Source organism: Aspergillus novofumigatus, assembly GCF_002847465.1.
Source record: "Aspergillus novofumigatus IBT 16806 chromosome Unknown P174scaffold_3, whole genome shotgun sequence".
Classification (NCBI taxonomy): domain Eukaryota; kingdom Fungi; phylum Ascomycota; class Eurotiomycetes; order Eurotiales; family Aspergillaceae; genus Aspergillus; species Aspergillus novofumigatus.
Genome location: NW_020194276.1, coordinates 1,047,000 through 1,068,156, shown reverse-complemented (window position 1 = coordinate 1,068,156; position 21,157 = coordinate 1,047,000). Strand labels below are relative to the sequence as shown.

Here is a 21,157-nt window from a genome sequence, read left to right as displayed (position 1 = left end):
GGTTGCTAATTATAAATCGACATCTGTCTGAAAGATCAGTAGTTTTCCTCTCGATTACAATGACGTCGTAGTGTCAGAATGACTGTGAGTTCTATGCTGGTAAAAGATATGATCACAATGCCATGACCAAGTCAGTGCAGAATACTTGCCCCAGACTTGGCCTAATATCACGGTACCCTGTATCGCTTGCCCTATTCAAACAGATGATACACAAAGAGGTTTCAACTGGCCAAGAATAATCTCAAATCTGCCAAAGAGAATTTCTGCAAGTTTCTCTGCAAGATTCTGGCCAATGGAAACGCCATCTCAGTAGCAGCCCAATACAATTTTGCCCATATAACTATTTTCGCCGTCCGGATCGGTGTTGTGGAGTGTCCAAGATATTTCTGAATTATCCTCCACTGCCATGGTCTGGATTGCGTCCGCCATCATCGTCGCGAGAACATCGGTACCAGTATGATGAAGCAGACCATTAACATTCCAATACCGGCCGGTGTTGATCGTCCACCAGAAGTTCACTCCTCCGACCGAGAGGGACCCTGTTGCAAATGTACCTTCATTTGTCCCAGCCGTAGCCATAATGGCTCTCTCAGCATCCAGACCAGCAGAATATACAAGGCCGATCGGAGGCACCTGTCCATCGTTGGCTTCTGAAAGTGTAACGGATTGGACCGTAGTGTAGTCGTATGCGAGAGCAGAATAGAATTGCAGCCCGTTTTCCAAGCTTTGATAACGCTTGACAAGAGACTGAGAAGCAGAGGCCTCAGACAGTGCTGCATGTTCTAAGTTTCAATTAACAAGCTGCACCATTCGTCATTTGTTCGACGGGATTGCAAGGCTCTCTCACCCTTTGGAGCAGCGGGCTGGAATGGCGCTGCTGCTATGGTTTCGGCAGCCACAAGCAAAAAGATGGTCGAGAGCGGAAGACGCATGATAATAGAACTAAGAAGATATCTTGATATCTGGGGTTTCTGGGTCTGGAATGCTGTTACTGCTTGAGATTGTCATGAACCTTCAAGAAACCTGGATAATGGACATACAGTCTCTATTTATACCGTCCTGAATCCTTTGCTCTATCCCACGCCTTTCTAGAGAAAGGAGGCGAATGTCTTCTTGAAGCATCATCTATCCTACTTCTCAGTGGCTGGAACTAGTTACCATATCAAATTGCTGACTGATATGAGCCAAATCGTTAGCAATCATACCAATGAGGGTCGAATCAGTCAAGTTCATGCTCTTAGCGTATCCACCTTGAGCACTACCTACTATGAACCATATCTCAAGAGAGTGTTTGAACACGCTATTACGCTACTATCGATACTACTAGTCGGCGTCTATAACTATTGGCTAATCATTAATAAACTCCCGGATTTTGTTTTTAATCTATTTCTTCAAGATAACATAGTGATCCACTCTTTGTACTCGGATGAGTTGATTAGTGAGACCTAACTAGTTAACTGAATAATTTCTTCCGGATTTCTCCACCAATCCCCTTGTGATATACTTCTTAGTAGTAGAGAAAAAGCCAGTGAAGATAAGGGGAACTTTTTGAGTCGACGTGGTTAATGCCAGGAGAAATTCAACCTCCTGCGTCTCGGCTGGCATTGTTGAATCGGAAAGACCGAACAGCGGCTTTTTCTTTCGTTATTATTAGAACCCTTCAAGCTTTTCGCGGGCGTGGGCCGTCCCGCGCCCCGTTGTTGATGTTGGAACGTGATTACGTGGTCGATGGCGTCCCACAACGCAAATTACAAAAAGCTCAGACAAGCGGAGGATCTGCTAGTTAAAGATGAAAACAGGAACAATCAGAATAATGTCCTGCCCTGGCTTGGATTTCCATAATCTTTCTGTCTCTGGTAATAATCATCTCCGTGGCTCAAGCATTGCATCTCTCACTTCAATCTGATTCTAGGTGCAAGTGACTGTTGAGAAAGGTTACCTTAGTGAATGGGCCCAGACTTTTGCTATCCCAGAGCAACTTTAAGACACTTTTTCGCTGCTGGGCTTGCAAGTTCCCTTGAGTAGACCTGAATTGAGGTCCTGCTGGGCTACGTTTCATACTTCAACGCCTCCATTTGATGAGAAAGACATGAATTGCTTGTAGATAGCTTAAGCTAACTCTACTTGTGTGTAGGTTTATTAGTTTGTGACAGAAATGACGCTAAACAGACAAGCGTGTGCCAGCCAAGAGAACAGAAGGTATAAGTATATATCCCGTCAGACACCCAGAATTCTTGGCCCCCAATCTGCTCCAAACAATCTTTTTTTTACTTTTCTTTTAGCAGTCAAGTTCTTTGTATCATATCGTTTCTATGGATTCATTTAAACGCAAAAAGTCAAAGTCGCAGAGCAAAGAGCCTGCTTTGAACAATTACACTGGTAACCAAGTTCCGACGGCAGGGATATTATCTCGGATGGGTTCCCTACATCCAACCCGCCCGACTAGTCACCACCTGCCGGCCTTTTCCTCATCTACTTCCCTCATGTGTTTGGGTTGATGCATGCAGCGTGGCATTTGCCGACCCCAGTTCCGGATATCCTGCGTGCAGGCGCTGTGCTTTTTGGCGGCGCCTTTTTTGTCTCTAATGCGATTCATATCTGGAATGACCTCATCGACGCGCCCCTGGACGCTCTTGTCTCAAGAACGAAGCACCGTCGAATTCCCCGATGCGCAGTGTCACCCACCGCTGAATTGGTCTACACTATTACCCAGGCTATTGCAGCAGCCTTATTCCTGCCATTGCTACCGCATTCTCAAACGTGGTTCTACGCGCTGCCCAGTATCCTCGGTTGGACGTACTACCCCTGGGCTAAGCGGCATACAAACTACCCTCAGGTGCTGTTAGGTCTGTGCCTCGCAAGGGGTGTTGTGATGGGAGAACTCTCCCTTGGCATAGAGATGATCAGTTTCCCCCAGGGCTGGAGCTGGAAAAAAAATGATCCCCGGCGAGTTCCACGTAAACCCCGCTATTCTGAGCCTTGCTATTGCAAATACTCTCTGGAAAGCCATATATGACACAGTCTACCCCATCAAGATATTGAGGATGATCTCAAGGCGGGCATAAAGAGCATCGCGGTACTGTGGAGGCAACAGACGAAGATACTATTATGGGGTTCGCTGGTTACGCTGGCGTTACTATTAAGTTACTGTGGCTATGCCAGTAACCTTTGATTCTTCTACTACTTCATCGCAGTAATTGGAGCGACAGGATCATTAGGGCGGATGATATTGCAGGTGGATCAAAAGGATGAGCAAAGTTGCTGGTGGTGGTTCAGAAGTTGAGTTTCACAAGGAATAAGGCGATGTCATTAACTTCTTCTGTCTCGGCCCAGTGTGATCTATGAGATGTTTACTCCGTTGGATCAAGGTCGTAAGGTATATGGAACTCACCGCATTCGTAGAGAAGCAGGGCAAAGAGGTGACAATACATTTGAAATGCATAATGCGGGATGTAGCATCAGATCAACTCTAGGAACACGCTAATTATCGCAGTGGTTGGCTCTACCAATTCATCCAGGATCTGTGACCAGGACTGTTCAATTTCCAAATATAGTTAGCGGGGGTGTGCGTTGAGTGGAGGCCAGTATGCGTGAAGCGGGCTGGCTAGTATTATCTCGAGGTCTCACTAGGGAGATCAAATAATGAAGATCTAATTATCTCAGTCTAGCTGCACTCGAGCGTTCAGATACACATTGGTCTAAATGTAACGTTCCGCCTCCAGTCTATGGCAGCACGGCTGCGGGGCTCTTGGTAAGAGATATGCAATCGACTAAGATGCGTCCAACTGATGGAGGATTAAAGCAAGCCAAAGAGAGTTCAATCCATCGCTGATATTGATATTGAACAAGAACGAAAGCGTACGAGATCTGAAACAAAGGTACATTATGGTAAGAAGGCCTCTTAGAAGATCTTCAGGCCAGAGTTGAAAGACAGTCAGTGGCCGTGTTTTTCATTGTCTCGGGTCCTACATCGAGGATCGCCTGCACCTGGTGAAGCATAGTATTAGATAGATGCTGTAGTACCCTCTCATTTATTGCAAGACATGCCTCCTTTGCTGCGTCTATCAAATGGCGTAGGGTATCCTCAGTATTCGATGCAGGTTCAAGCTGTGCATAGCGCTCGTAGATAATCCCCTTCATAAGAGCCCATGGACTCTCAATTAGATCCGGATTAGGGGAGTATGGTGGCCAGACCGTAACGAGAATCTGCATATCATTGAGGGACCTACTAATATAGGCAGTATGGACTAAAGCACCATCACGGATAAAGATATCACCAGGCTGAAGCAATTCAGGTAAAAGCCTTCATATACAGAATGTATAGCCCAAGATGTTCCCCTCCCTCCCCCCAAAAAAAACCAACGTCAGACGCAGGGTCACCATCTGAAGGGATAAGGCCTGTACGTATATTATATCCAAATGTCCAGGGGCTAGATTCAGGTTCTCTAGCTCGGTGAGCGCGGCAGCGAGAAACATCAAATAGACAGCTAAGGTGAATTTCGAATAGAGTAAGCGGTAAATTATATCAACACTATATTAGTGTCGCCTTCTTTTCCATTTTTTCTGGCACCTCAGGAACAACCCTAAACCATGTTAAACGACAACCCAGACGCCACGGCTTGGTTGTCCACAGGGCTGTCAACCATGAGCGGTTGGGCTGGAAGCTGGAGAATCCGAACCCAGTACAGTCACAGATGATGATGGGGTCCCAAGGATGCTATAGTTGCAAGAGTAGTACTGGTAATATCATATATAACCAAGGCGACCCTTAAGCTTAAACGCCAAGGTTCCAGGGGAAAAAAAAAAAAAAAAAAAAAGAAAAAAAAATATATTTTTGAAATTTTGAAGTGCAGCCGGATCCACACTGAAGGGTCTCTTGGAGGGCGTTGGTGAGAGGAGGTATGTATGGCTAGTCTGGATAAAGGCTGGAAGTTGCCCAGGAGCCCAACTTAGTGCTCCAATATATTATCACTTCAGCTCTTTGTTGGAGAGTAGTATTTGGCGCGCATCCATTGCAGAAACCTCAAAAATGGGCTTTTATGCACATCTTCTAGGACTCGAATCACTCCTTCATAGTCCCACCAGGTTAGCCCTCGATGCCCTTCTTCCCCTTCAACTGCGTAGCGCAGCGGAGTGTAGCCCCGGTCGTCTTCTGCAAAGCTGTCGACTCCTTCTTTTAGAAGCAGCTGGACAGTTGACAGCCTGCCCGCCCTAGCCGCCAAATGCAGTCCGTTACGTCCATGGTAATCCACTGCGAAAACATCCGCCCCGGCCCTCTGGAGCAGTCGAATGCAATCATCTGCTCCCCAACTTGCAGCCGTCAGCATGGCATCAAGGCCATTGTGGGAATCCCGCACATTGACATCCACCCCAGCATCAAGTAAGAGCTGCACGACTTTGATATGTGATCCTTTAATTGCTTGCTGCAATATGGTCTCCCCTTCTCCTGTCTCTGTTTGAATAGTAGGGTCTGCTCCAGCCTCAAGAAGGATTCTAGCAGCGTCCGCTCGGCCCAGCCAAGCTACAAAATAAAGGGGGGTCAATCCTCGTGGCATCCGTCGGGGGTTAAGGTCCGCGCCGGCTTTAATCAGCTTCTGTAGGATAACTGTATTTCGTCCAAATCCCTCATGCAAGGGCGTGCATCCCTCACAATCCGCTGCGGATGGGTCTGCACCGTGGTCCAGGAGAATCTGGACAATCCCAACTGCATCTTCATCGCAGGCAAGATGAAGAGCGGTTTTTCCTCTATTGTCCTTGGCTGATATATCCGAACCAGCATAAACCAGTGCTTTTGTCATCAGTTCATCACTGTTCCTGACCGCTTGATGAAGGGGCGTCCATCCTTCATTATCCGGGATGGAGCTCCGTGGGATCCATTTTGCGAGAGGTTTGATGAGATGTTCAAGCCTTTGTTCCACAATGTGATACAGGATGGTATGTCCATTCTCATCGTGGGCCTGGATATGCTGAGAGTTGAGAAGGGGGCAAAGTGGGGAATGCCCTGAATCAAATTTAGGAGATCCAACGGTCCTAAATAGTCTGCAACCATCACAATAAGCTCCAAGGGGAGGGTGCAAGGACTATAGGCCGCCATAACTTTGTCATCGAAAAAACATACCAGGTGGAAAGAAACGGGTCTGAAATCAAAGCGATGAGGAAATGAATCAGAGTCATGTGACCCGCGGGGCAACAGGGCAACGGCGGCGCAGGAGCCATCCAACAGTTCTCCTACAACCCATCATATCGATGGATCTGCGTGACAAGTGGAAGGGCACCCATGCTTTGCTGGCAGGTCAATCCCTGGCATTTACACGCGTCGTGTGAAATGCGCCTGATACAATTCCCCGCATGAACGCCTTACCTGGCTCCCTGCTTTGCCAACTCCGCCCCTTTTAGCACTTGATCATCAGCAGATCCCAAAACTCAGTGTTGGCTGTGCAGCCTGTGCTCATTTCTGAAGTAATGAGGTTGGTTCAATAGCTTCCCAGCATTACTATAGCGTAGCCATGCCTAACCTCTCTCAGTACAAGCTCTCGGGGGGCTATGAGCAGCTGGCAACCATTCAAAGCCCGGAGATCACCTGGTTACTGATCTGCTCAAGTTACCATTGCGGTCCCACTATCTTAACTTGGCGTAGTACCAAAGGGGCCTTTATGATCGGATAATGATAGAGCGGGTGGCCTTATCAAAATATCCCACCAGCTGAGGCCCTTGGACTGCTGAAGGGTCCCAGTATTTGTACCACTCCCTAAGACCTACAAGGCGATGAGCTAAGGATCATTCCGTTCAGATAAGAGTGGTATTATAAACGGTGTGCTGAGGGAATACACCAGCCCAAAATGTTCCTCGGGAAGCCATAACAGCTAGGAAAGGAGCGACGACAAGTGGCAACAACAACCAAAACAATCCTGAAATTGTATCTAGATGTGACTATCTAGAATGATCCAACGATTGAAGGAATTGAAATGGACAATAATTATATACAAGCATCATTCAAAACATGATTCCCTGAATTCCATCCGCATCCCAGACGTACGACCGATGGGGCTTGAAGCGTATTGGATTCTGATTCCTAAGAGGTAAGGAAGCACTTCAGGGGATGAGTCTCAACGACTTTAGGTCGGTCCACATGGCACCAAGGCCGGAAATGGCCTAAGAGGCTAAGCCAGCAACTGACCATCGGCATTGTAATGTGCATCGAGAACCACATTTTCCTCCACACGCACAATCAACCGATGATCGCCGCCGTTGGAAGGAGGAGGCAACCACAGGACGACGACCTTCCCAAACGGGGTGTTATCATGTGGATCACCATCGACCCATCTAATCGAATATGGTTGTATCGTCACTGTGCCGTCGCCGAACCGACTTAAAAAGTTCTGTCTCAGGACATCCCCTGCATTTTGGTACAGGGGGGTGTCGCAACCACCATGTGCGGCCGCTGACCGTCAAACGCCCGCCTATTTTCGCGTACTTCGTTTTCAAATGGCGAAGAAACGTAGTTGAGAAACTCCTCTGATTGAGGGTTTTCAAAGGGCCTTGACTGGCCCACCTCCTGTTTGAAATGATGCAAGTAAATGCCTCTTCCAGACGCGACGACCACCACGGTACATCCGGTGCAGACACCCGTCGAGTACACTTGGCGCTGGTTCCGATTGATTTCCCAGAATTTGCTGTGGCCTGTGTGCACAAAGAATTTGCCGTTGTCGGTACGTCTTGCTTCGTTGTAAAGTGCGAACGTTTCGCGAGCTGCACCGATGGCGGCCGGATTTCCTTGGTTGTTGTGGGGTTGAAGCTGCATATTGTTCCCACCCCTCGGTGAACCGCCGCTGTCACTCTCTCCATCTCCCCCTTGGCTCGTCCCCAAGACAGGCCGCATAGCTTGCCTCCCCTGACGTGAAGTGCAGCGGGTCCAGAAGGCTCGAGGGTTGGGCTTATCAAGGATCGAGCATGGCTTTCACTGCTCGGAGGTGTCAGCAGATGTTATTTGAACGCCTTTGGAGGAATCGATCTCACCCGTGGACCGGATGGGTCAGACCCTGCCACGTCAGGAAGAGTCCCACAAGAAGGAGCAGGTAAAGCTTTGAACGAAAGGTGTATACATGGCTGGATTGGGCTGGTTGCACACTGATGCCTCAGGGATTGTCAGATCTTATCGAGCCAGCGCTAGCAATGACGATACTGATAGAACTCTGGATGAGTAAAGTATAGAGAAAGCTGTTTATCAAACCTCACGTCAGAAGCAGGAATAGGACTGGTATTTAACCTATTCTCTGGACCCCAAGCATCATCTTTTCCTTCCTCCTCGTCCCGAGTGCTATATTAGGGGCCAACAGCTTGTCCCCCCAAGAGTTGCCCTTTCAAGAGGAATTGGGAAAGGATTCTGGCTATTGCGCCGTCAGGCGGATTGTGATCGTGCTCGTTCTTTGGAGAGAATCACAAGTTCGCTCGTTGGTGTTTGGCGGCCTTCTTCGTTCCGATACGCTGGCTCATGAGCGTTCTTATCCAGGCCATCTAGTGTGAAACATAGTCTGGTTTCAAGGTGTAAATTTAGACGGTCAACCGAGTTGGCTCAAGGTTCCTTGCTTGTGATATTGTTACTGGGATACAGGACCAGCAGATCAGGTAGAAAGGGCTGTTTTCTACGAGGGCCAAGGGACATCACTTAATGCTATTGGTAACGATATGCTCCTTATCTGATTCGAATTAATGAAGACCTATACACTTATTCATGCAGGGCGTCGAATATCGCCCTTCAAAGCCCTTAGGAAGAATGAATGTCGTCCGCATTCTCGATTCCAACTCGTTCTGCCGCAAAAAAAAGTCAAGCTAACCTCGGACACATGGACCAAGAGGCCAATTAAGCGAGCATCAGAAACTATCACACTGTTAGCTCCACCGCTGGACAGACCAAGGGTCATGTGGATGCATTGCCTTGCATCTTGAGGTTCAAATGTGCAGGGAACGCTCGATTATCCTGGTCTACAGCATTCCGCCAGGCTGCTACATTTCTTCCATATTGACTACTGCCCATGATTAGTGAAGCCTTTACCTAATTCTCCCCTGTGTATGTTGGATTTGGAATCGCGGAAGATACCAACACCGTCGGTATTCTGAAACTACCAAAGGCTGGCCCCATGCGGTCCGATCACCATTGTATCTAAAGAACGAGCCCAAGCAAATGTTAAAGAGAAATACCCAGTGGAATTTCCAGGATGGTTTGGAGTTCTGAATGGACACATGCACGGTAGCTTCGCCACCAACAGTTAGCTAAGACCCCTGTCGTCCACCCAACAGCGCCAAAGCTATCACCAACCCCACCTTACGGAGTACTGTCCTATCGGCACCCTCATGTATTGATAGCCTACTTCTCCGCAGATAAGGCAGAATCATATATCATACTATCAGTGTTTCTCCAGGATCAACCCCCTTATGTCCCTGCATAAGGGTCCGTCGGGGAGGAACTAGGTGCTTATGTCGGGGCTCAGACCTACAGCTAGCATGCCCGGGCCAAGCTGGAGGCTTGATGAGGCTTAATGAGGCTAATAAGTAATTAACAAGATAATTGATTGTTTGGTGCTAAACATGCATGTATGGTTGGCTCCCTTCGCATGGTGCGGGGTTATTGAGTAGATAGTAATGTTGGTATAGACATCCACGGAATTGAATGCATGTCGAGCCATGCTTGAGCTCATTAAGTGTTGGGGTTGAATGAACAGCCAACTACGCATGAGGAGAGACCAAATAGCGCCATTTCAAAGATTGTTTAAGAGCTCCTGGAGAAAGAGAAATGGCGACTATACTTGCAGTGGATTGAACAGAGAGCTGCTTGTTCTGTGCCTATTGTCTGTCTGCTGAACCTGTCATCCATCTAGGATACAGGGCCAATATCTTGCAAATTATGCTTGAGCCTGTTTGATGTTAGTGTTAGTAGATGGAAACCCCTTGATCTACGCCAATGTAAATGTTTTGAAACTACCTGCCATGATCTAAGTTCTCTGTTTGCTGTGAAAAGAACAAAAGTCACCTGGATGACTTGATTAGTATGACAACAGTCAGAGAAGTGGTGACGCTGAGCATGTTGAGCATTTACGACTCTGAGTCTGAAATGTCGTCTACTTGTTCAAGCCAAGTTTTAAACAGGTTGGGCATATATTGGGATTCAATCTAAATGGCACAAATGACATAAGCCAACCCACTTATAGCCCTATCGCTATCGCAGGAGAGCCACAGGGTATTCTAGTATCAAGAAATATGAGGGAGGACAACCCCCTTCCACCATTGCCGCGGGAGGTGTTTGCTAAGATGGGCTTGTTAGAGAGGGAGAGAGAGCTAGTGAGAATGCCCTCTTGATATTGACTTAGTGAATGATGCCCTCGCTGTGCGGAGTAATGAATCATTGATGTTCAGCCTAAAGCACAGCCAAAGCTGGAGCTTTACCCCCTGCCTTATAAACCAAGCCTAAAACATTTTGCTGCTCTGGACTGAGCAATTATGAGAGCAGTGCTCCAACCCAGACTGTTATTAATACACCATGAGAGAACTCTGAGTGTGAAGGCTGATAGGCAGGGAGCCTCCATACTCTTGAAGTCCTCTCTTTGCATGACTGGAACCTGTTCTGGCACTAGCGCGGAAGCCAGCCACAATCTTACAGTGATGAAGCTAATACTGGAGACTAAGCTGTCTCAGATGGTTTACTTCCTGGCCCTGGAACTTGTACGCTCCTTGGCACACACGCAGCAGACTTTCGTAGTGGCTAACTAATGTGGCAGGAGCAAAAGAAAGAGTTCTGGAGTTGATAGTCTATAGGTTTCTTTAATTCAATAGATGAACCGCATTGTCCAGCTCAGCTCAAGTTGGAAAACCTGACTGATAGCGTTATTACATTCCATAAGAACTCCCTCACTGCATCCACAGTGTTGATGCAGGCGTGTAGTCCCCCACCTGTGTGCACGCAGAGGCGTTCCGCTGCTGTGAAATTCATTAAGCTATTGCCTGCGGAAATAGTCCCTTTGTTGCCTGACAGGATGACAAAACTTGGCCTGCCTTAGGTGTTAGTCAGCGCGTTGAAATCAACTATAGACATGACGACTCAAATACAATGAGTGTTCTTGGTAGTGGTTGGGAAATTGATGCCTCCTGCTATCATCCAGCATCTGGGAGCAGAGGATGAGCTGCTACTGCAGGGAGTCAATCCACAAACTAAAAGCAACGCTACTTGATAGCCTGTCTTATGGCTCTGAGATTAAACAGCTCCTTCCTTCACATACAATGTTGGAGTTACAGCTGTCTAGAGGGCCTGATACTAGTCCAACACTGCGTGAAGAAAGCTCCATTGCAAGTTTCTAGCTACCAGACTCATTGGTCACTCTCAGGATCCCCAGTGTGTATGAACTTAAGGCTATCACTAACAAGGAGCCTTGCATGCCTGGGTATTCTACTCTCTGCAAAGACCATGGTGATAGTTGCTATCCCCAGAGACACAACAACATCATCCTGAGCATTCTTTGATAACTTGATAGCTTGGATGACCTCTTTGCCATGGCTACCATCAACTGGATGACATACCAAGTCTTTAAGGCGCACAAGATATCCTTAATCCATGATTGTCTCTGGAAGATGTCCCCTGCAGCCTGGGAGCACTGCGAAATTACTGACCGGGTGTACGCAAGCGAGAAGTAGCCAGGAGGCCAGAATCTCTCCGTCAGTCTCTACCTGCGCCATTACTGACAATGCCTGCACATACTCGCCCAGTTCAAGGCTCTCCTCTTGTACTACTGCCGGAAAGTCCTCCGCAGGGAATCCTATAGTGCGCTTCTGGACCCGTGCTGGACCTGTGCTGGACCTGCTTAAAGGAACTGGATGATGCCATCTGGCGTGTCTGGACCTTCTGTGACCTCTTCACTGCATGGAAAGAATGAGATGATGACCTCACTGGTCAGATCTCATGGCTGCAGTGTAACCCAGCGCCCTAGCGCCCTCTGGGGAGTCTAGACGCCAGTGACTTCAGAAGTATGCTTTTTAATCCACCAAGGGGCTTCGCGGAAGGAAATCATGGCGGTCTCACGCCGGCGCAGTTATGAGATATGGTAGAGATCTGGACAGTGATGGCTAGCCTTCTAGGTCTTCTACAGAATGAGACAGACCGCGCGAGGCGGTTTGGTATCTTTGCGGGTATTAGGGGCGGGCGTGTTGATTTAGGAAGTGAGAAGTTGTTGTTGAGTCCATCTCTCTCTTTTGTCCTCCTGTCTTTACCTCCGCCATATACGTTCCAAGCTGATATGTCTCTATTCCAACAGAAGGTTGGACTGACTACTTACTTACCCTTAGTCCTGCGGTGGTATTGAGTATTGCACCCTGTGGGCCCCAGACGGACCCAGAAGTGGTATTTCGTTACACACAGGCTTGGGGGTGGACTATATGGACAACACGCCTCCCCATAGAGATGCCACGAGCTGCCTTCTTAACTGGGCTAATAAGCAGCTTCTCCTATATGTTGCAGAGGTGTTCAGTGCCCTGAGATGTGATGATAGCAGTTATAGATAGAATAAATATGTTATTCTGCAGTTTATATACCATGCATGGATCTGTTCCAGTGCAGATACCGTGCATTCACCACTGTAATGCTAAATAAAGTAGTCAGCCACAGGTAGAATAGCTATCAAACCTGTGTGCCAAGGATCCATGAGGGTTTAATAGAGACTTTGAGATAAGCATCTCTAATCCAGATGGTTCAAGGCGTTTCTTTGGATGTCTACATTGCAATGATGCGAGAGGCGTAGTGCAGCTGCTACCGTGTTCCCCGGTCCATAGCGTCTCGTCGGTCTTCTGCGTTCGATAAGGAGCATTCAGTAGTCTGATCCGGTAGTCCTCTTTAACTTTTAGTGCGCCAACAACAAGGCTGACACGCGGCCCCGCGCAAGGAAATGCACATAGACAAATGTAACTCGCGTTTCAAGTCAATAATAAGCCCAAAATAGAGCAACAAACCCGTCGGGAGCGGGTTCTATCCGTGGACCAGGGGTGTCTATTCTCGTCTTGAGCGCAGGTGCATGGCCCGAAAAGAACTGCGTAGCAATCTCTAGGCCAGTTTCAGGATACCCAGGCATCAAGGCTGAGAATTTCTACGTTGCCAATAGCATGGCTGGCATGATGCCAACAGAGCCAGCCGAAGTGATGGCGTACCCCCGAAAGAAGGCTGAGCTCATGAAAAGTCAATTTAGTTGCGCCGCTCTGAATTGAGGCGATCCTTCCAACGTACTAGTATAGTTGGTTGAGCAGACAGGACAGGCGAGCGCCTCGAACAGCTTCCAACATCAGCATCACATCACTACACGCTCAGGCAGAAGTGTTTCAAGGTCATATGCACATTGCCGAGTACTGTTGGATTGCTTGGAGATAGTAACAATGGCATGCTAAACATAGAACATGTATCCTGGGGAGGTCCTCCGTTCCATAGCCCCGATATCTTCATTGGTTCACATATCACAGTGAAACAGTTCGAGATGTCAGGCTGCACTCGGTGTTCATGTTTGTGGAAAACATCGGTGGTGGAGCATCGCACACCTATATAAACCGTTGATTGTTGCTCGTTCCATCGTAACCCAGTCAATCTTTAGCAGTACAGGTATCTTCATCCTCTCCCAGCATCTACCAAGACCGCAGCCATGGCAGGAAATGCAATTGCCTTCCTCTTAACTGCCCTGACCATGGTCCCCATGGTCAGCGAAATGTTCCCACATTCTCAGGGGTCGTCTACGGTCGTCCGCGTGGCCGCCGGTCTGTCACTGCCTAGGGACGCCGACTACGCCAGGACTGGCGGCAATACGCCAAGCATCGCGCTGTTCGACGAGAGCGGCGAGCGCATCGGCTTCAAAAGCGGCGCCCGCCACGGCAAGATTGGCGATGGCAACTTCAAAGACATCGTTGTTGAGCCCATCAACAAGGGCAACAACCGCGCCCCGGCGTACCTCAGCGTGTCCAGCAGTGGCAACGACGCTCTCTGCATAGCGTACATCTACATCACGCCTCCCAACAAGGAATTCTGGGGCTTCTTCGGAGACGTTCCCAAAGAGTGCGGCGCCGCGTGGTACCATTCCAACCTCCCCGTCCAGCGTCAGAGCGGCGACCCATTCAAACCTAGATGTTTTTGGATCGACTCGCCTGAGCATGACACTGGAAAGTCCACAAGCAACTTCCCCCAGGGGGCGGGCATCCATTTGCTTGATTTCGCAGCCACCCAGGGCCGCGTCCAGCAGTATCAGGACTCCCGTGACACGATGTGCGCCAGCGCGCCCCGGTTCTCGTTGTATCCCTCCCTGACCGAGATGAATTGCCTTCCGATTTTCAACCCCCCATTGACATATAATGACGATGGCACCGATGCGAGTCTTGCCGCCCTCAAAACTCCCGGACAGGTGATGTGCAGTCCCGGTCCGAACGACAAGCCCACCGCGCAGCAGATCCGGCAGCTGCAACAGTGGACCAGTGGACGCGTTTCGGCGCCGACGTACGGCGTCAAAAAGCGATCTGTGAAAGCCAGGCAGAATGACCGGGTTTGCTTCGCGGATCATCGGGTTGTGGTTGTGAGTGAACATGGAGACCACACAGCCACCGAGCTGTGCAAGAGCACTTCGGCTGCGGGGCTGGATTTCGTCTCGACCAAGGAAGGCCTATTCTGCGACATGTGCACCGGAGAACTATGGCCATTATGCTCACAGGCTGTTCCCACTGGATGTTTTGATGTGGACTTGAAGGCTATAAGGGCGAGTAATGGGACTGTCACTGGTATAGGTCTTCATGACAGGGATGTGATTACTGGGAGGGACATTCCAGAGAAGGAATATAAGAAGGTGGTGCATTGGAAGTGATCCTTACCAGTTGATTCTTCTGCCTGTTGTATATTTTTGCCTTCTCCTGTGCTTCCTGTGCTTCCTGTTCTTAGGTTCCACAGCCCCATTTACTGCATGCTTTGTCTTAATTCACGTTCACGTTCGATTAACTTGGGATGCTCTTGTCAAGTAAATGAAACCTCAGGGTAGGTGGTATTTGTTTGGAAGAACACGACTAGTGGCTCTGATTCTAAGAACTCCTTTGCTCTTAGTCTAGCAACTGGCCACCCTTGCATCCATAGATCTTAGCACTTGAACAGGAGACTGGCCCATGGCTATTTTATTGAATAATAGCGTGGAGGATGTAAACAAATGCCATTATGCCATATAAATTCCTCCAGTAGTTAAAACTGAGGGATCGACCTCACTCTGGCTTGCAGCAGGACTAACGTCGCTGAATGAGATACTAATGGTCCAATCCTATTTGGGGATATTCTAAAGTTCCAGTTCAAGGGGATCAGAAGTGCATTTTATCACCCAGATCTTAGTGCTTGAGTCAATACCATAAAAGAGCAATGGCGAACGTCGTCCTTACCGCCAGTATAGATCCAGCTGAAACAATACAACAAGGGAGACAAGCACACTAAAACATATATTGAAAGTCACCTTGGCCATTTACGTCAAACCACCACCTCCTCCGAAATGCATTCTTAAACCATAAGAACGTTGCAGAAATCAACCCCAGTCTGACAAAACCCCACAAATTCACTGCCTGAATCCCAGTTGCCTCAACTGAGTTTGCTAACGTGCTTGAATAGTTCTGTCCTGCAACTGTCAAGCACGTTAAGTAGACGTTAACCAGCATAGCCTGCTATGATGATGATGATTAGTTAGGGTAAAATACTGTCATCACAGGGGTGACACCATGCAGCATGAAGTTTAATCCTGGTGTCCTGTGCAGGACCGCGGACCGGTAGCTCTCTATTAAGGAGATACTGTAGTTCTCCCTAGTGATGGGACGGCAGGAGCGCAAGTCCATGATAGATGGTGAGGCAGAGGGGCTAGTTAGGACTGTATTATAGTTAGTAGCTAGTCCCTCATGATGCACACAGTATATATTTATGATGATATACTATCTACATGGATACTCTCCTGTAAGCGCCCCAACTATAGATTAGGACGACACCGAAATTCATGCTTGTGATTGTCGAGACAACAGTTCCTTCGACTGGGACAAAAATACCGACAACAACATACAACAGCCTGTATATGTGGTGCTCACCCCTCTCAGCGTCTGTTCCCTCGCCGCTTTGCCGCCCAAGTTCCGGCACCTTCAGGTAAAGATTCAGGTGCCTGAATATTCTGCACTCAAGCTACCAAGAAGTTACATTTTGACAAATGGGCAAAATGACGGCCTTAAAGGGAGATAAGTCATCTAAAACCCACGATGCGTTTGTCTTACTCCTATTCCTTCTTCCAAAGTCAAGGTTAATCGGACAATATGCCACAAGAACCAGTAGCAAAATTTATATGCGTGATTAATCTCAACGAACATGACAATAAAGAGATCAAAAGAGCAGTTCTTCCACGAACATCCAAAAAATATGACTGAAGTCTGATGATTTTCGACAAGTAAGTCCCTTGAACCTATGGAGGCTCGCTGCTCATCCTCTCAGATTCCTAAAGCTGCACCCCGAGGCCTGCTTTCCCCCCGATATCAGAACATATAAAGGGTTTTTGGAATTTTATGCAAGAAACAGGCCAGGTCGTATCAAGGAAAAACCTACACCAGAAACAATCGAACATTTTCGCCGGGACTTCGAGACAGCTCTGGCTCGCACGAGGGACTTCTGTGTCCCGAAGAGCATGTCTACTACTATAAAGGAGGTATGCATTCTTATTGTCACAGGCGGCCTGGGCTGTGGTTGTCAGCCATGCCCTCAACCATAGAACATTCTAGAAGAACCATCGGGGAGAGGTTGGAACCCAGTAGAAGCTTAGGAACATGTATATAAGAAGGAGAGGGAGATGTATCTTCCTATTTCTCTCTCCAAGTTTGCGATATTCGTTAATATAGGATTGCCAGTTGAAGACAATACTGCCTACGCCCGTCACACTTATGCTCCATCGAGCTCTATACTGACAAATCTCAAAGTATATCATTTCAGACTTGAAGACCAAAGTTGGTCTTCCAGATGCTGAAATGTCCAGAGATGGACTGTCTCCGAATGATTTAACCATTCTCCAAACACAGCTCTGGTGTTGGGACTTTAAGGGATACCGCAGCCAGTATCCTGACTGGAGTTAAGTATAGCTTTTAGCATTAATGTTACTCTATTGCTTTTCTTCTGCTCGAACCAGAGAGGTGCATGAGTCAACAGCGCATTAATCTATTGCCCGGCAGAAGGATAGCTGCAATGACAAGGATGCTAATCTCCAGGCCAGTGCCATGGCAGCATGCTACAAGGTCTGTATTCAGCAAACCATATTTAGTGGAAGCCTTGTGAAACTGATTGTGCATAGCATTTTATCCTCACCATCAAGCTGGTCGATGGCATTCTAATGTTGGTGTTGACCTATGCTCGGGAGTTCGTAAAGAGGTATTAGAGAATGAAAAAATGGGAACCTTTAGTCCATGCTTTCTACAAGGTGTATAAGGAGGAAGTCCTACTCTTTTTTAACCTACTTTTATTTATGCTTCTATTGTTTTCGGCCGACTAAGCTTTCTGCCATTACAAATCTTACATCGAGGTCCTTGACGTACTGGACTCCATCAAGCTTAGTGACTTGGACTTGCAATAAAACCACGTCATCTCCAGGATTCATTTCCAAGAAGACCTCTTGGATACTCCTGTTTTTAGGCCATTGAGCAAGCTGAATTGTGAAACCTCCACTGGCAGGGCGAGAGGCGCTGACGCATTTGGAAAAGAGTTTGCTGCTCTTGGGTATCGGAGTGGATAAAAATATGCTGACCTAAAAGTGCTGTCTGAGTCACTCATATGTCGCAGATAAGAAATATTCCCAGACAGCTCGAATGAAGTGTGCCTCACACAGAGAAACACAGACTTTTGGCCGATCATATGCGCACCCCGTGTGCGAAGTGGATGGACCTGCAACCTACTTGAATATTGCTTCCCACCATGAGCATATTCAGAATCAACATAGCATGGGCATGCACCGCAATCCAAACTTATGGCAATCTCTACCAGCCAAAGCAGAATTTGAATTTCAGGAACGAGAAGACGCCATAGCCCTTAATACAGAATTTGAGTTTCTGTCAAAATCCGCAATACCGATGTGAGATCGGAATACGCTACCAAATAGAATTCATTGAAGGTCTTGATCTTCTCAAACGAGTGACTATCTAGGCCATATATACACAGTATATACTGTAAATGTGGCAAAAAATGAGGCATTTTTCTTCCATAGAATCTTCCATCCATGTCGTCCTCCAGTTGATCAGTAGCTTTGAATAGCATCAAGTAGGAGATGGATATTTTGATGGTAATCTAGACATGCCTAATTTGGTTAGTGGTAATTTATATCAACAGTTTCTTAGCGCCCACCTTGCAAAGGCCCATAGTCCGGAAACTAAGCGCGGGATTCAGTTACAACGACGTCGAGTCCAGAGCCAAAAGGATAAGCTGTATCTTGAGGAACTTAAACGACAACGTGTCCAACAGGGTACTCAAACCGGAAGCATTTATGAACAAACCCTCTTCCACTACCACCGACGAGCTATGCCCGAGCGGGACCTCCTCGCTCAGATTTTGCCAACCAAGTCAACTATACGAAGCTCAGCCGGACGGGAGGCTATGAAGGCGTTGGAAGCAATCTGCAACCAGTACCGTCCGGTTACCTGTCGATCAAGTTTACACCCAGTCAATGGCAGATGCGTTTGTGGTGAACCAATAGATAGGTAAGTATTCCCTCTCCATATGCACCACCTGTGCTGACCCATTAGGTTTCATGCCCATCGCCAATGGCTTCATCTCTATCGTTGCTACCATAAGAGGCTTCGTCAAATGAGTGTCGATGATTTTGCGGAGTTTTGCTACGAGGGCGACCTGTGGTTCAATAATCAGAATGAATGGCATCAGCACTGTCAGGATCATCTCAGCAAACCTAGCGAACTACTTTGCTGTGATCCGATTATATTCCAGAATTGTCCGGTCAAACCTGGCTACTGCCCTTTGTCTGGGTAACTTAACATGAGCTTAGGGCCGACCCGACAGATGTGGGGCGGGTTGGGGGAGGCAGACTTGGCTATTATCCATCCATCCACAAGCGCTTGTACTTGTTGAGTCGAGGATTGAGCAAATGGAAGCCTTGGCAGAGATACTACACAAATCTACTGTGTCGGAACAATCACCTGTTTCAATTGTTATAACAACAAGCATTCAATCTTCCACTTTTCTTTTCTTCTTTCCCCAGCGATATCTTTTGTATGCTAGTCTTATATCAATTTAGCAACACAGGACTCAGCCCGTTTCACTTCTTAGTGTCATCATCAGTTAAACATTAGCATATACTGGTATAATACGGGATTACCTAAATATGATAGTATTCAATGTGAATTGAATAGGGGAACACAATTTCAGTTTCTATCTATACAATATTACCCCTGTCTCAAGAATTTGACTGATTTCCTCTGCGCTAGTCGTCCCGCATGTCAAGAGGATCTCATTCATATGCGTCCACCAAAAACCTGTCAGGAAATCTAGTAAGCCTGGAGAAAGCTCTTTGTACTTCGCAAGAAACTTCTCAACTAATTGGTCCGACTCCTGGATTGAAAGCTTCTCCTCATCTTGAATCTCTGCGATCTCATCAGGCTCATATTCTGGGTACCTTTCATGGTTGCATGTGTGAGATATTCCCAGACTTCGAGAAGTGATGAAGCGTAAGACGCAAGGAACAATTTCACTGGTGAAGTATTCCCGAGTATGAAGCTCCTGTGAATCGAAAAGTATTTCTAACATTGTTGCAAGCCTCGGTATGATTTCATCCGTTCCTATATTAGACCTTGCTGGGAAGAGACCGTTTAAGAGTCTCGTAAATCCAGAGCATCCACTCAAAGAATAGGGGCAGCAGCAACTGTCTCGAATGTCATCGCAAATTATTCCGCGCAATAATCTCTTGCACTCTTCGCTCATTTGCCTCAACTGAGAAGCGAATTCTTCGGTATCCTTCACTGAATGGATAGCCTCCCCCACAGCGTGTCCCAAGATATGCAAGGCCGAAGAGCTTGATTCCTTGTAATTGATGTCGGTGCCTTTGTTGACCAGCCAGTTCGCTTTTTCCACCAAGTCCACAAATCTAAATGTTAATGGACTCCATAAACTCCATCTAATCCTCATAAGGCCAGTCCTGTCAGCGTATACTTCGTCCACATCTCGGAATCCAGCACCGTACAGTTGATCTGACAGCTCAAGGTTGTTTCCGGTCGAATCATAGACTGACCATCGATATCGATAATCTTCATGAAACTCATCAACATTAAAAGAGCTCGCCTTTAGAGCCTCATAGGTTCTGAAGGCATCAAATCCCAACAGAGTATCAGGCTTGATACTTAGCTCATGGCACAATTCATCTGACAGAAAGGTTTCTGCTACCGCCTTCAGCCGCTTTCTGCGGTCGATGAATTCTTGGACCACTAGCTCCCTAATTGCTGAATGATGATGTATAGCAGCAACTTTTAGTGCCTGTGGCCCCAGATAGCATCTTGTGGACCTGATCAACATCTTGACGCTGTCCTCGCAGTTCGCTTCACATGCTGCTCTAAGAGTGTCTGAACCGGTCGTATAACCAGATTGAAGGAGTAAAGCAAGACCTGCTGGCCAGTGAGTATAAGAGTCAACCCAGTGCTGTAGACCGATTCCCTTTCTAAGGAGCGCCTGAAGGTGTTTCTTTGACCTATTTACCAGAGGAAGAAGCTCTTCTGGAAGGTCGATGTCTAAGGTTAATTAGCCTCCGCTGTTTTTAGACATTTGGGTAGAAAACTCCACCTTCAATTCCTTCTTTCTCAGCAAGCCGCCAAACAAGCCGAATACTGTAGTCTTCGAATAGATGATCATGCCCACTCATTTCATACGCAGGATTGAAAGTGTTCAGATGATGCCTCCAGTCGAGGGCCATATGCGTCATATAGCCTCCCGAACCCAGAATATCAGAACAAATATCAAGAGTGGCCTGTTGCTGGCCAGGATCTCTTCGCCTTCCAAAAACTTCAAACTGTGTTATCATTCTGTCTGCGGGGGTTTCGCCATAGTTGTTAACATGATCTGGCAACAACCCATTCCGTAAGAGGTCTTTGATAAGAGCACGCC

The 21,157-nt window shown here is 47.5% G+C and overlaps 8 protein-coding genes across 8 annotated transcripts; 4 read left to right on the top strand and 4 right to left on the bottom strand.

Moving 5' to 3' along the window:
• Nucleotides 1-306: 306 nt before the first annotated feature.
• On the bottom strand, nt 307-932 carry P174DRAFT_429560 (uncharacterized protein; the record flags this gene model as incomplete). Its single annotated transcript, XM_024825583.1, has 2 exons — nt 307-773; nt 848-932. The coding sequence occupies 2 exons, from the start codon at nt 930-932 to the stop codon at nt 307-309; spliced, it is 552 nt and encodes a 183-aa protein (XP_024683741.1).
• A 1,380-nt stretch (nt 933-2,312) lies between these two features.
• P174DRAFT_458718 (uncharacterized protein) lies at nt 2,313-3,283 on the top strand (the record flags this gene model as incomplete). Its single annotated transcript, XM_024829700.1, has 4 exons — nt 2,313-2,387; nt 2,447-2,957; nt 3,036-3,161; nt 3,195-3,283. 4 exons carry the CDS (start codon nt 2,313-2,315, stop codon nt 3,281-3,283), a joined length of 801 nt encoding a protein of 266 aa, XP_024683740.1.
• A 1,690-nt stretch (nt 3,284-4,973) lies between these two features.
• Nucleotides 4,974-6,216, bottom strand: P174DRAFT_502566 (ankyrin repeat protein; the record flags this gene model as incomplete). The annotated part of the gene is made up of 2 exons (XM_024831101.1): nt 4,974-6,030; nt 6,119-6,216. 2 exons carry the CDS (start codon nt 6,214-6,216, stop codon nt 4,974-4,976), a joined length of 1,155 nt encoding a protein of 384 aa, XP_024683739.1.
• A 329-nt stretch (nt 6,217-6,545) lies between these two features.
• Nucleotides 6,546-7,801, bottom strand: P174DRAFT_502565 (uncharacterized protein; the record flags this gene model as incomplete). Its single annotated transcript, XM_024831100.1, has 4 exons — nt 6,546-6,755; nt 7,037-7,072; nt 7,178-7,396; nt 7,447-7,801. 4 exons carry the CDS (start codon nt 7,799-7,801, stop codon nt 6,652-6,654), a joined length of 714 nt encoding a protein of 237 aa, XP_024683738.1. The 3' UTR covers nt 6,546-6,651.
• Nucleotides 7,802-13,667: 5,866 nt separating this feature from the next.
• P174DRAFT_419103 (uncharacterized protein) lies at nt 13,668-14,870 on the top strand (the record flags this gene model as incomplete). Its single annotated transcript, XM_024824762.1, has 1 exon — nt 13,668-14,870. One exon carries the CDS (start codon nt 13,668-13,670, stop codon nt 14,868-14,870), a length of 1,203 nt encoding a protein of 400 aa, XP_024683737.1.
• Nucleotides 14,871-16,332: 1,462 nt separating this feature from the next.
• Nucleotides 16,333-18,132, top strand: P174DRAFT_510972 (uncharacterized protein; the record flags this gene model as incomplete). The annotated part of the gene is made up of 9 exons (XM_024831737.1): nt 16,333-16,410; nt 16,518-16,718; nt 16,987-17,092; nt 17,153-17,196; nt 17,236-17,298; nt 17,355-17,399; nt 17,439-17,482; nt 17,651-17,784; nt 17,840-18,132. The coding sequence occupies 9 exons, from the start codon at nt 16,333-16,335 to the stop codon at nt 18,130-18,132; spliced, it is 1,008 nt and encodes a 335-aa protein (XP_024683736.1).
• A 214-nt stretch (nt 18,133-18,346) lies between these two features.
• P174DRAFT_502563 (uncharacterized protein) lies at nt 18,347-19,319 on the top strand (the record flags this gene model as incomplete). Its single annotated transcript, XM_024831099.1, has 2 exons — nt 18,347-18,750; nt 18,796-19,319. 2 exons carry the CDS (start codon nt 18,347-18,349, stop codon nt 19,034-19,036), a joined length of 645 nt encoding a protein of 214 aa, XP_024683735.1. The 3' UTR covers nt 19,037-19,319.
• A 116-nt stretch (nt 19,320-19,435) lies between these two features.
• On the bottom strand, nt 19,436-21,074 carry P174DRAFT_458714 (uncharacterized protein; the record flags this gene model as incomplete). The annotated part of the gene is made up of 2 exons (XM_024829699.1): nt 19,436-20,784; nt 20,837-21,074. The coding sequence occupies 2 exons, from the start codon at nt 21,072-21,074 to the stop codon at nt 19,436-19,438; spliced, it is 1,587 nt and encodes a 528-aa protein (XP_024683734.1).
• Nucleotides 21,075-21,157: the final 83 nt, after the last annotated feature.